General features: G+C 43.5%; 2 protein-coding genes across 2 annotated transcripts; one reads left to right on the plus strand and one right to left on the minus strand.

Moving 5' to 3' along the window:
- The first annotated feature begins 4,768 nt into the window (after positions 1-4,768).
- Positions 4,769-8,393, plus strand: cybc1 (cytochrome b-245 chaperone 1). Its single transcript, XM_071907765.2, has 6 exons — positions 4,769-4,908; positions 5,406-5,493; positions 5,848-5,889; positions 5,997-6,167; positions 6,291-6,435; positions 7,267-8,393. The coding sequence occupies exons 2-6, from the start codon at positions 5,406-5,408 to the stop codon at positions 7,442-7,444; spliced, it is 624 nt and encodes a 207-aa protein (XP_071763866.1). The 5' UTR covers positions 4,769-4,908; the 3' UTR covers positions 7,445-8,393.
- Positions 6,739-13,192, minus strand: hexd (hexosaminidase d). Its single transcript, XM_071907764.2, has 13 exons — positions 12,988-13,192; positions 12,792-12,891; positions 12,593-12,708; positions 12,163-12,250; positions 11,902-12,066; positions 11,590-11,773; positions 10,781-10,852; positions 10,432-10,630; positions 10,055-10,216; positions 9,838-9,945; positions 9,641-9,730; positions 8,918-9,139; positions 6,739-7,497 (listed from the first exon to the last, which is right to left on the minus strand). The coding sequence occupies exons 2-12, from the start codon at positions 12,876-12,878 to the stop codon at positions 8,953-8,955; spliced, it is 1,458 nt and encodes a 485-aa protein (XP_071763865.1). The 5' UTR covers positions 12,879-12,891; positions 12,988-13,192; the 3' UTR covers positions 6,739-7,497; positions 8,918-8,952.
- Between the last annotated feature and the right edge of the window lie 139 nt (positions 13,193-13,331).

A 13,331-nucleotide genomic window follows, 5' to 3' on the forward strand; every position in this document is an offset into this window, starting at 1 on the left:
CGGCTCGGCGAGAGCGCATGCGTAAAAACAATCCGGAAGCGAGGCGAGCGGATAGAGAAAAAAACCCCTCCTGGATAGAGAAGGGCTCACTAAATTTCAGGGATTATAGTAGGGGGCTGACTTGCTGACTAAATAGTAGTACTACAGGGGGTTCAGTAGTACCGTACATCCCGTACCGTGTGTCGTCATCAAGCAGGCGTGGCAAAAAAATTTTTTTTCGAGAGAGGTCAACGAGCACGCGCAGTGTAGTTGGAGTAGCTAGAAGCCTCACTGTTTTGTTTTTGTAACGCACATGCTGCAGCTTGCTATAGTAGTTCATTGTAGCATTAGCGCAGCTTCGACTTCGGTTTTTGCATTACATAATAGTTTCAGACGCTTCGTTTTTTATTGTTATTGTCTTTTTTTTTACTTTACATGGTCTCGCAATAAGTCAGGGCGTTTTTGTTTAGGTAGCAAATGATGTCTAGCCACACAGAGGAGCTGGATAAACCTGACCAGAGTTTTTCTGAAGGAGACTCCTCTTGTCTTAGTGAAGACTCGAGTGACGATGAACAAGATGGTGAGCGGTACGTTACTTTACAGCTTTATATTTTATTCACTAAATTTCGCACTTCAGTTGAGCTATCATCTGATTTATTACGCGAAGCTTCTAAGGATGATTCTGTACTATTCTGGTCTAACAAATAGGTGTGTAGATTGTGAATTATTGCTTAGCGGTTGGAATGAAGCTTTCTAAAATCCTTGAACCCTTTTCTGTTACACGAGCAAAACACATTGTGTGAAAATATTTGCAATACAGTATAAAATCTCACCTTTGTGTGGCCTATCCCAGTTGTTTTCATATGCATGTTTAAACATGGCCACTACTCTTCTTCTACGCCTCTTCCCTTCATTATATATATTCTCATTTTAATTGGTCAATTAAGTATTTATTCAACAATGGTAACATTTCTTTTTTATCTCTCTATTCCCCATCAACAACCCTGTGTTTCTTAGGTGTCCTTTGCACTCTCGGTCACCCTCTCCTCTGTCATCAGAGAACCAGGAACCTCCTCCATGGCCCCAGCCCTCTCCTGCCTCTACTCCTGTGAAGAAGCGACGCAGGCAGGCTGCTGTACCTCAGTGCTCCCCTCCACCAAGAGGGGGAACAAGCACACCCGAGCGAGGAGAAAGGTGGATGGATGACAGCGAGCCGGACACTCGGCCATCAGTCCACCCGTTCGCTCCGGCCAGAACACCTGGGCCACAGCTGGATTTTGCCAAGGAGTATTCTCCCTTGGAGCTATTCCAGTTGACATTCTCTCAGAGTGTGACGCAGACGCTTTGCATCAACACCAATAAGAAGGCTCAACAGAGACTAGACCAGGGAAAGAAATTTCCATGGGACCCGCTGGAGCCACATGAGCTGTACCGGTTCTTTGGGTTGCTTATTAGCATGGGCCTTGTGAGGTGTCCAGAGACTCAGGACTACTGGAGCCGTGTGAGGTGTTACAACTTTCCTTTCCCTCGCACAGTCTTAAGCAGAACCCGGTTCGAGGCCATCTCCTGGGCTCTGCACATCAGTGACCCTGATGCGGACAGGCAGAACGATGCACTGAAGGGCACAGAGGGGTACGACCGCCTTTTCCGCTTGCGTCCGCTCCTTGATGACGTAGTGACCGCATGCAGGGCGTTTTACCAGCCGCGGCGGCAACTGTCTATCGATGAGCGGATGGTAGCCACCAAGGCTCGGATTGGATTGAAACGGTACATGAAGGCAAAACCTACAAAATGGGGCTTCAAACTGTTTGTTCTGTCCGATTCGTCAAATGGCTACACATGTGACTTCAATATTTGCACAGGGAAACAGAAGTCATCAACTGGAATCATCAACGATGCTGTCCTGAAACTCCTGACTCCGTCCCTTGGAACAGGGTACCAGGTATACGTTGACAACTGGTACACCAGCACTGCTCTCTTCCAGGATCTGCATGACATGCGGTTTGAAGCATGCGGGACCCACAGGGAGAAGAGGAAAGGCTATCCCGTTACCAAGGTGAACGACATGCCCAGGAATGCCGAGAAGGGTACAATGAAGTGGATACGGGAGGGTCAGATGCTGTATCTAAAATGGATGGACTCAAGGGAGGTCAAGATGTGCTCCACATTCCACACTGCATTCCAGGGGGACACCATTGTGAGAAACATGCGAAACACTGATGGCACTTGGAGCCCCCGTCATGTTCCAGTTCCCACTGCAGTGAAGGACTACAACAAGTTAATGGGGGGTGTGGACTTGTCAGACGCCCTGCTGAAGTACTACAGCATCAGGCGGAAGACCGTCAAGTGGTACAAGGCCCTGCTGCAACACTTTATTGATATTGCGGTGGTAAACGGCTTCCTGCTGCAGAAGGAGCTCGCAGCACAGAAGCAGCAGAGACCGCTCAGTCACAAGCGCTTCCGAGAGTTGTTAGCCGAACAGCTGGTTGACTTTCAACCTGGAAGGACGTCCGCTGCTGCATTTGGTCCTGCTGTGCCTGCTGCTGCCCGCGTGTCGCCTGCAGCTCCCTCTGCTCCTCCTGCCTCTGTCTCTGGGTCTCGAGCACCAGTCGCTGCCCCTCCTGCTGCTGCTTCTGGTGCTTCCGCCGCAAGCTCCGGTCCTCCCGCCGCTGCAGCTGGTGCTGTGGGTCCGAGTGCTGGATTCGGTTGCTTCCCAGTCCCCATCAACGACCCTAGCAAAATAGCTCGCTCCCAGAAGGCGACAGCAAACAGGCGGCGGTGTGTTCATTGCACTGCTCAGCGGGAGCATAATCTAACACCTTGGAAATGCTCAAAGTGTGATGTATCGCTCTGTCTGATCATGGACCGGAACTGCTTTCTAGAATGGCACAAAGACAAGGCACAGAAGTAGCAACCCCACCCCCCACATTTTGTTTCGTTTTTTTTTTCTCAAGCCCTTTTGGACCCTGCCAGTTTACTTTTGTGATTTGGAACTTGAGTACTATGAAGGGCAAGGATCTTTTTTATTTGATTCAGCGGGGTTTTTATTTTATATAAGAAAACTTGTGGACATTAGATTTCATGCCTGCATAGCTCCGAGTCCACCTTAGTTCTAGCTGGTGTATGTAATAGTTCTAGTTGATTGTATGTATATAGTTCTAGTTGATTGTATGTATATAGTTCTAGTTGATTGTAGGTATATAGTTCTAGTTGATTGTAGGTATATAGTTCTAGTTGATGTATGTATATTGTTCTAGTTGATGATTGTATAAAGTTTTTGCCTCCTAAAATCCAACCCCAACGTCCCCATCATAGGAGGTGGAAACAGGATAGAGGACAGGATTGACAAGCTCCTGAACTCATTTCTGGCTAATGGGGCTCTGGTAGGATATATTTACATCAGGTTCAGTGTGTTTCTACGGGTGCTAAGAGCTTTTTGCTATATTTGTCTATGTAGAAACATATCAAAATAACATCTTAAAATCTAAAACTTGATTTTAGTTTAGTAATTTTTTTTTACATTTTATGTACATTAGTTGTTGAAAATAGGTATCACATACTGGATTTCTGTGAAATCTGACTGCTTTGTCAATATGGTGCTCTAAAGAAGCTTTGAACCATAATTGTACCATTTTATAGTTTTTCAGATAAAGAACTTTTTTTAACACTAGTTGGCCTAGTTGAATTGGCCCTTTGCCTTGACAGCAATGAATCACTGAGAGCAGGTCTTTCACTACTGATTGTGATTTTACATTATAGAGAACATTATGACATGAAGCCCCTGGTGCCAAAGACAGGTATTTGGTGTATAATAAAATTATCATGAATCACTGAGAACAGGTGTTTCACTACTGATTGTAGTTTAGCATTATAGAGAACATTATGACATGAAGCCCCTGGGGCCAAAGACAGGTATTTGGTGTAAAAGAGAATGAATATGAATAACTAAGAGCAGGTCTTTCACTACTGATTGTGGTTTTACATTATAAAAAACATTTTGACATGAAGCCCAAAGACAGGTATTTGGTGTTAGAGAATTAATATGAATCACTGAGAGCAGGTGTTTCACTATTGATTGTGGTTTAACATTACAGAGAGCATTATGATATGAAGCCTCTGGGGCCACAGACAGGTATTTCATTCCTCTGTATCATTACACATAGAGAACATTGACATCAGATGCCTGAGGCTGATGACAGGTGTTTGGGTAGATAATGCAGCTAAAATGCACTCTCAAATGCACTTGACTTGTACGCTATCGGCCAGTATTCTGCTTTCAAAAGGTGATATGGTCATAAAATTATGGGAAATCACTGTGAGAAAGGTATAATGCTAAAGACATAAAATGAATATAGAACCTCCTTGCATAAAAGTAGCAAGCTAAGCTAACATGTAAACAGTGAGGCTTCCAGATACTCCAACTACACTGCGCATGATCGTTGAACTCTCGAAATTAACATTTTTTGCCACGCCTGCTTGATGACGACACATTGATGACGCTGCCCTGAAGTAAGGCTTCGAAACATTGCCTCTAAGGAAGAAACCTGCCTAAAAAAAAAACTTCCTGTCAAAACATAAGTTTTCAGTAATAGCCTACTAACGTTAAATACAAAAGACAAAATAAAGAATATATTTAAGAAGGTGTCTTTAGTAAACGAAAATATTTTTTTTCCCAAAAAGTTATCGTTGTCTACTACCAAATAGATAATTCGTTCTTTCTCAAAATGACTAATTTTGTGCTTTTATTTTGAAGGCAAGATCGAAAGTCATCATCCAATCAGTGTTGTCGTATCCAGGAAGGAAGTAACACCCTCTCCGTACAGTGGTTGCTGCAACATGAATTGAACTTCCTTATATTTCAACTCATATGTTTCCTTGTACTATTGCTCTGTTGGCGAGTCGACTTGGCAAAAAGTTGAAGAGTGTAAGGTAAGCGATACAAAATGTGTCATTGTTCATATCTTTGTACAGTCGTGGTGAAGCTGTGGTGTGTGGGGAGTAGTCAGTCTCATCCATCACATCCCATCATCATCATCATCCTTCTCATCTTGTTGAGCTTTCTGCTATGATTAAAGTAGATTTAGGGCTATTATATCTGTAATCACCGTCAACTCACAATATTAAACATATCTTGAATATTAAACTTGTTATAGGCCAGGTGTGGGTAAATTGGCTTTCATTGAGCAATACTTTCTACTCAAATCCTCATGCAATAGCAGAATTTTTTACCCATCTAGCATGACGTTACATTTTGTGGTCATTTGAAAACCTATTCATGCTAGTGCATTTTCCTAATAACCATCAGTTTTTAAACCAATGCAGTTATTTACCTGCATAAACAAATCTATTGTCCATGGTCAACAATCTATTGGTCAGCTTGAGTGAGTGTCAAGTGCTAATTTCCTAGTTTTGGCCTGTGTTTTCAGATGGGATACATGACAGTAGAGGAGCAAAGCTCCACCCTGCTCCACCTGAAGAGATCCCCGGGGATTCGCTCCTGGTCTCTCCTTGTTGGTGAGTGTGTGTGTGTGTGTGTGTGTGACTTGCATACTGTTACAGCTGAATGCCAAACAGCAAACACCACTACTGTTCATACTAGCTAAACTGACCCAGCCACCATCCCCAATATGTAAGAATTGTAAAACTGGTCTATCTCCTTTGCTCTCATCCTCGTATTCATATGTTACATCATCACACAGCCATCTTGGTAGGAAAATAATAGGTGATTGTAATAAATTAAGAGGTGATCTATAATCAAATGACAGCCACCGCCAATGAGCTGTGGTTATGGTAAAGCACCATATTGGTAGGAATGCATGTGGCATATGAATTGCTTCCAAAACACTTAATTTCTCATTTGATTTTCAGGTATAGCATCTGTTGGGTTGGCGGCTGCATACTACAGCTCAGGTACACAAATTGGATTCACCACCATCTATTCACCAATTTGCATTCTATCATCGATATTCCCATCTATGTTTGCTGAGTGCGTCTCACTCCTGTTTCCCTTTTGACAGACAGCGTCCTGTGGAAGCTTTTCTACGTGACCGGCTGTGTGTTTGTGGCCATGCAGAACATGGAGGAATGGGAGGAGGCCGTGTTCGACAAAACCCAGAACCTGATTGAGCTCAAGACCATTAGCCTGTACGCCTTAGTCCTGACCTTATGGAGGAGAGGGCACGAGAAAGGTCAGTAGCATCAGAGAGAGGCTCAGCAGGTTCAGTACCTCTTAATATATATTTCATAACTTCACATGTGATACAAGTGTTTTTCCAAACCGCCATCTCTCTCTGTTGCTGTGGATCTGTCAGTGGTGCTGGACCTGGCACACCTGCGGGACGTCTCTGTCCAGGAGGAGAAGGTTCGCTATCTGGGGCGGGGCTACCTGCTGGTGCTGCGATTGGCTACGGGCCTCTCCTACCCCCTCACCCAGAGTGCCACCCTGGGGGGACGCAGGTAAGACACTGGGCCTAGTAGGCTGATATATGGGGCCGATATTGTGCTTTTATTAAAAATCAGATACCAGCCAGCCAGTGTCGTCCACCTCTGATATGATGTATATGATGCAGTTTGTTTCATTACATATTTACTGTAGAACTGATCAATGCTACACTGGTTGTCTATGGGAAGTCCTTAACCTGAGTTGATTCTAATGAATGCAACATTTTGATCGGATCCCACACAAGCAGCATGAATATGTTTATTATTATTATCATTAAGACAATATTAAGCTTAATTGATCCCCATGGGGAAATTAGGTCACTGTAGCAGCAAAAGTAATTGCATACAGCAGTGAAAAAGAAAACCGTGTAAGCGCACAAACAGCATAGAAAAATATGCAATAAGAGTAGCAGAAATTATAAAACAATAAAACAGACTATAAACAATTGTAGTGTTATGTAATCTGCGGACAATTCCAACACGTTAAGTAGACTGTATTAGTGGGAAGTATGGGAAAGAGCATGGATTATCAACATTCATGGATTTACTTACAGCTTTTACGTACAGATGCTACTACTAGTCTCAATTGCTTACTTAAATTTGGACTATTCTTCTTATTTTCCTGGGTTTCACTGGAGAATTTTTTGTGTGTTTTTGAATTAAGTAAACAGTGAATACTTTTGGCATGAAAACGATCAAATCTAAAGAAACTGTCTCTGTATCGGCCTTCAAAAGGCCGTATTGGTTGAATTCCAGTAGTGAGAAACATATTGTATGGTTATGAAATAGGCTTTGAACTAATATAAGGTCATATATTATTTTCTCATTCCATGTCTTCTCCGTCAGCGACGTGGAGGCCGTGGCGGTGTTGGTGAAGCGCTTCCTGGGGCTGGAGGAGCTGCAGCGACGCTGGCAGCAGGAGGAGGAGGCCGAGTTTGGGGAGGGGGAGGATGAGGAGGGGGAGGGGGAGGAGGATTTTCTGGACCACAGCAGTGATTCAGAGGATGAAGCAGACGAACTCTGACACATCACAGAGGGTGTGGTTTTGGGTGATGACGACCTGGGGGTAACGTCCACCTGCAATATAAACGGAATACTGTAAGCATGTGCATTGAAGCAGCAAGGATATTACCTCTTTTTTAGTATTTCCTGATTGTTGCCTTACAAACTCCCTTCCTCCCATGTCTTTTTTTATAATATGGCAGGTTACGACGGCCTATAGAATTGGGATACAAAATTTGGGATACAAAATCTGTCAGTTAAGATTTTGTCATACAAATACATATATATCAGTATGAAGAAAATAAGAGTTTTTGAGGACCATTTAAACACAGCTGCTGTTACTTTACTGTTAATGCTGATCTCTGTAAATGAATATCATGTGTAAGCGTTTTGGATTTAACGACCATCTGAGAATCCTCCTCTAGACGACAGACTCACTGTGCCTTCTTCCTACTGAACTGTAACAAGTGTTTATGTGGAGGAGTCATTGGAAGTGTGCAGGTTTTCCCACAGTAAAAAGGGAACACCGGTGTTTTCCGGACCACCCAGTTGATAATCACCTTTTGCTTGTTTATTCATACCAACCCACAATCCAGATGCGCGCATGCGACTGTAAACTATAATCAAGCGTGAAGGATTTTCACGGCTCAATCAAGAGAGTGAATTACATGTGAAAGGTAAAATGCTTTTGCCTTTCGCTGTTTGTCCATCTGTCTTTGTGTTAACATTTATACGCTCTTTTCTGTTTTTGTAAACCAAAGAGTGAATCTCAGGCAAACACTTTTGTTAAACTTTTTTTTTTTCGGTTGTTTTTTGTCTGACAAGAGTATTGAATCAGGGCTCTGTCACTACTGGCTGATAGCAAGTGTGAGTATATGCCGCTTGAAAGAAAAATGACGAATGAGATTTTTGGTTGATTGGATGATTTTTTTTGTCTTTTTTTACTTGGATACACTTGCAGGAATGATATAAAAGTGTTTTGTATGTAAACATGGAGTCCTTTTTTCATAATTCTTTGTTTTCTTTACTGCAGGTAACTCACATAATACACCAGTTTGCACAAAATCACTCCCATTCTCCCATCATGGCTCCCACACTCACTTGGACATCAAATTCAAAGACTTTTCAATGACTTTCAAGGTCTTGTTTGGTGAAATTCAAGGATTTAACATCATAGAAGCCTCATTTATAACTCAAGATCTTGTCAAGTCAAGAATTCATGGAAATTTTAAAACTGCTGCTGTATCAACGCAAATATCCATCATGGGACAGAGAGCTGAGGCATACTGATGAATTTGGGTTCTGTGTTAAAAAAATCAAGTACTTTAAAGGCCATTCATTTTCAAAAACTTTTAAGGCCTTATTTTTCTCAAATCCACAAACTTTTAAGTATTTTCAAGGTCAGTGTCCCATTCCAGAATTAATGGAACACCTGAATTTATCAACGGGGAACTTTTATCCTTTACCCCCTAATGTCCCTCTGCAGACCTCGTACCATTCATCCTCCCAGCCTGGACATCAGGGTCTCTCTTATTGGGGAGCCAGAGACGGCATCATCTCCTCTAGACAGGCTGTGATTTCCTCTGTGATCCTCCGCAGGGGAGCCGTGACGGGGCTGACGTGCTGCTCTATCCACTCCTGGGCCGTAGAGTCTGGGTAAAGACGCACCATCTCCCCCCTCACCGCCTCCACCTTCTGCTCCAACACGGCCAACAGCCTGAGGAGAGACGGACAGGGGAAGAGGGGACACAAATAAGAAAGGATGGGTGTATGAGTAGAAATTTTAGAAAGTTTATCAAGTAAAAATACCAAACATTTGCTAGTTACAGTCTCACACATGCTAAGATTTGCTGCTTTTCTCAATTTCATATTATTATAAAATGAATACTTTGGGTTTTTTGGCTGCTGGTCAGACTAAGTAAGAAATTTAAGAATCACTTGTTCTGGTAACTTGTAATGGGCTTTGTCATTATTTTCTGACATTTTATAGACTAAATGATTAATTGATTAATCGAAAAAATAATGAATAGATTCATCGATAATGAAAATAATCGTTCGTTGCAGCCTTTCACACAATGCAGGGTATCTGCAGGTTTCAGAAAGCTAAATTTAAGACTTTTTAATTTAGCTTTTCTATAAATGGGCAACAGTTTTTAAGGACCTGCAGATTACCCTGTAATTCGAAAAAGGAGGATACTGTACAGAGATTCAGGCTCACATTGTCGCTTGACTCTGAATCTGCATGGTGATAAGAGGGTTGACCATCTTCCTCTGTCGGTGGTAGGGAGTGAACCATCCTCTTACAAACCTACAGTAGCACAGAAGAAGTTTCCCATAAAAGCATGATTTCTGGCTATTTGTGACAAGTTTGTGGTAGATGAAAATAAGATTTTATGATCATTGCATATAACTCACATGCTACTTTCAAAATAGCGCATGTCCTCCGAGTTCAGCAGTGATGTGAGCTCCACAACCAACTCAGCCAGCTGCCTTCCTGCAAACAACGAGTCACCCGCTGAAGTCCTGAGACACACCGACAAAATCCAGTCAGTTCTGCAGACACTCATATTAAATACGACACTTTCTAATATGTCAGTACGGTTAATGAAACAATCAGGGTGCAGGGTCTCACCTCTGCATGGCCTCCACCTCCACAGAGGATATGCCCAGGCTCTCTGTCACCTTGCTTTGAGCCTCAGCACTGAACTGGCCATGGATGAGGGTCTGGAGACAGGCTGCTAGTGACGGAAGAGCCAGCGGCATCAGCTCACACAGAACGGACAGATGGTCATACCTGGCATTGGGGGGGGAAAATGGACCAGGTAAAAACGTCATTTATTACACAATGGACATATTATAAACAGACAGATCGACTGTCTCTAGACCTCCACCTCCCCCATATTAGCACTCACAAAGTACAAAAAGTTGCGTAAAAAATGATAATGCATTGAAAAGCTACCATCAACCTGGCTAATAACTGTAACCCTGATCATTTCCTTTGGTTCTTACCTTTGCCAGCCTGTGAGTGCGATGCCCTGCAGGTTCATGGCAGCGGGGGCGGAGGCTGCCACCTTCAGCCACTGCAGGTGGTTGTCCACATGCCTCTGGGTGCCGGGCACACTGCTGTGAACGCTGGTGGAGCCTTTAAAGGAGCTGGCTGCCCACAGCTCTGACAGACCGGCACTGTGGTACTTCTCCAGCAGAGACACTGGAGAGCACAGAAGGATTAATATACATCACTATCCATAGCTCCCACGTTAGCAACTACATTGAAGTACAAAGGTTACGTAAAATTGATAACGCATTATTAGTGTCCAAGTGATTTCCAAATTCTAACATTTCATGCAGCAGTTCTTACCAGTGTTGTCCACATCCAGCACAGGGTTGTAGTCCCACAGCATGGGCTGGACTAGTCCTACTAGACCACTGGCTGTCACATGAATAACAACAGAAAGAGTATTTGAGTGCATTAATACCACCAAACATAGTGGTTCCAAAAGTGGGGTCGAGGGACCAGCAGGGGTCCTTGAGAGGGTTCCAGCAGGTCCCCAGCAAAATGAGGAATAGTTTAATTTTGCTATTACTTCCATCCCTAGAAGTTAGCCCAATTGACCTTATTCACACAGCGGCCATTTTGAATACTCAGTGGCATATATATATAAAACTAGCGTTACTTCAACACATAATGGAGGACTTCAAATAGACTCAACAGTTATCAAATTAGCTAGCAGGGAAGTTAGCCAGTTTACTAGTTAGTAGCTACTAGCTAGCTAAATACGCTAGACTCTGGTAGCTAGCAATAATAGGCCAAATAATGTGAACCTGAGATCCATTTATTTTAATATGTTTTTCAATCGGTATCTGTGAAATGATAAATGTTTATATGATGTGCATCTTAGGACAGAGCTGAACTTGCTCTTCCAAGTACTTTCCCACCCCGTTCAAAATGGCCACTGTGTGCATAAGGCATAGGAATAAGGTCAATTGTATAAGGATGACTGTTGTGATCATAGGTTTCACTCCCCCCACTGTATCTGCCCACCTAAAGTATAGACACTTATATAATTCATATCTGACAACAAATGTCTTTTCAGATTGGGTTATTTGGGGTTCCATCCTCTTATTACATGAAGTCCATAGTTAAATGTGACTCTATTCCCCCCTCACCTTTCAGTGTGTCGTGGCCCATCCCTCTCAGCATGTCGTCCCACATGATGACGTTCAGGTGAGGCCACGCCTCCTTGACGGCCTTGGCCACCCTGGTCACATGACTCAGGAAAAGTTTCTCCACTGTGTTTCCAGGTGAGGCCAACCAGAGTTTTGACTCCTCTCCTTCACCTAGCAGATACACCTGAGGAAGGGAGACAGCGTGAGAAGTCGCTGTGGATCTAGGCTGCACATGGGCATTCTCTTCACTTTTTATCTCTCCAATTTGGGTTCACAGCCTTTCTCTCTTACGATCAAGAGACTAGTCCTCACCTCATCTGCTCCAATGTGCAGTGTCTGTAGGCCCGGGTGCAGCTCCACCACCTGCCTCAGCATCTCCATCACCAGCCGCACCCCTTCCTCTCTGTGGGGATTCAGGGTGCCCAGACAGTGGGCCACCTCTCTCAGGCCCCCCAGCGACTGATGCTTCAACACAAACTACAACAGAGAGAGAGAGACAGTGAGAGCGAGAGATGGGAGTACCATGTTAATAGTTACAACCAATTCGAAACAGCAGAAGAGTGCCTGCCTCACCTCCATGTGACCGAACGTCTGCACCAGCGGGATGACCTCCAACCCCTTGGATTTGGCAACATCCTGGATAGACAAGACTACCTCACGGCTGAAAGGAGTATATAAATAAACAGCCGGAAACAATTTAGTCCCCATATCCAAGACTAGTAATTTTTCCAAAGCATCTTTATGACAGGACAAGCTCGTGCATAAAGCGTTATCTCTGTAGCGCACAGGAGGTTCAGTCAAGGCAAGGATTTACAGTTTTATTACAGGATCTGATAAAAAGCACATACACCCTCACACTCACACACACACACACACACGCACACAGACAGGAATAACCATCAGATAAGCATATAAATTGGCCAATATCGGTGATAACTTCAGTTGGGAGGGGAATGAGCAATGTCTGGTGTTTGTGCGTGTGTGTGTGTGTGTGTGTGTCCACCTGTAGGCAGGGTGTGCTGTGGCCTGCAGCAGGCTCAGCTCGCCCCCATAAGGAAACATGTCCTCATACTCCACCAGCAGGCCATCAGCTCCCAGTTGAGAGAACAGCTCAATCAGCTGAGGAAATACAAGACACAGGCATCATTAACAGTATAAACAGACTGACATATGTTTAAATGAGTGCTGCAATAGTTTCTTACCTTGTGAAGGTATTCAATTCTTGGAGGGGCACCTTTCAAATCCAGGTGAACTAGTTTCTTTCCTTTGGGCCATGGGGGAAAATTCATTCTGGCTCAAATCCTTTACAGGCAGCAAGTAGATATCTTACAAGCCCGTAATATGCACAGGTGTGTATGTGTGTGTGTTTATGTGTGCAGGAACATCTGCTGGACTCACCAGGAATGCAGAAACCGCACCAGACTGAGTTAGGATACCAGAAAGTGGAAATGACTTGTATATTATAATGGAGGGCGAGTTGGATCACATTCCACACGAGACGATGTTAGTGTCCGTCGCTTTCACTTGTTTCAAAACATAACGCACTGATGTAGGTAATCGATTAGTTTTGTCTCAGCTGACAGAGCAATCGATGAGAGTATGCATTTTAATTTATAACGTTTTCTTTTTTTGTGCAGTCTAGTGAAGACTGTCAAACAGTACCAACGCTGTATAATTGTATTATTTCTGTAATTCTGTGTGTATTTTCTGCAGTCAGGCGCTTTCTGGCACGCGATGACGTG

This window comes from Centroberyx gerrardi, chromosome 20 (genome assembly GCF_048128805.1).
Source record: "Centroberyx gerrardi isolate f3 chromosome 20, fCenGer3.hap1.cur.20231027, whole genome shotgun sequence".
Taxonomy (NCBI): Eukaryota; Metazoa; Chordata; class Actinopteri; order Beryciformes; family Berycidae; genus Centroberyx; species Centroberyx gerrardi.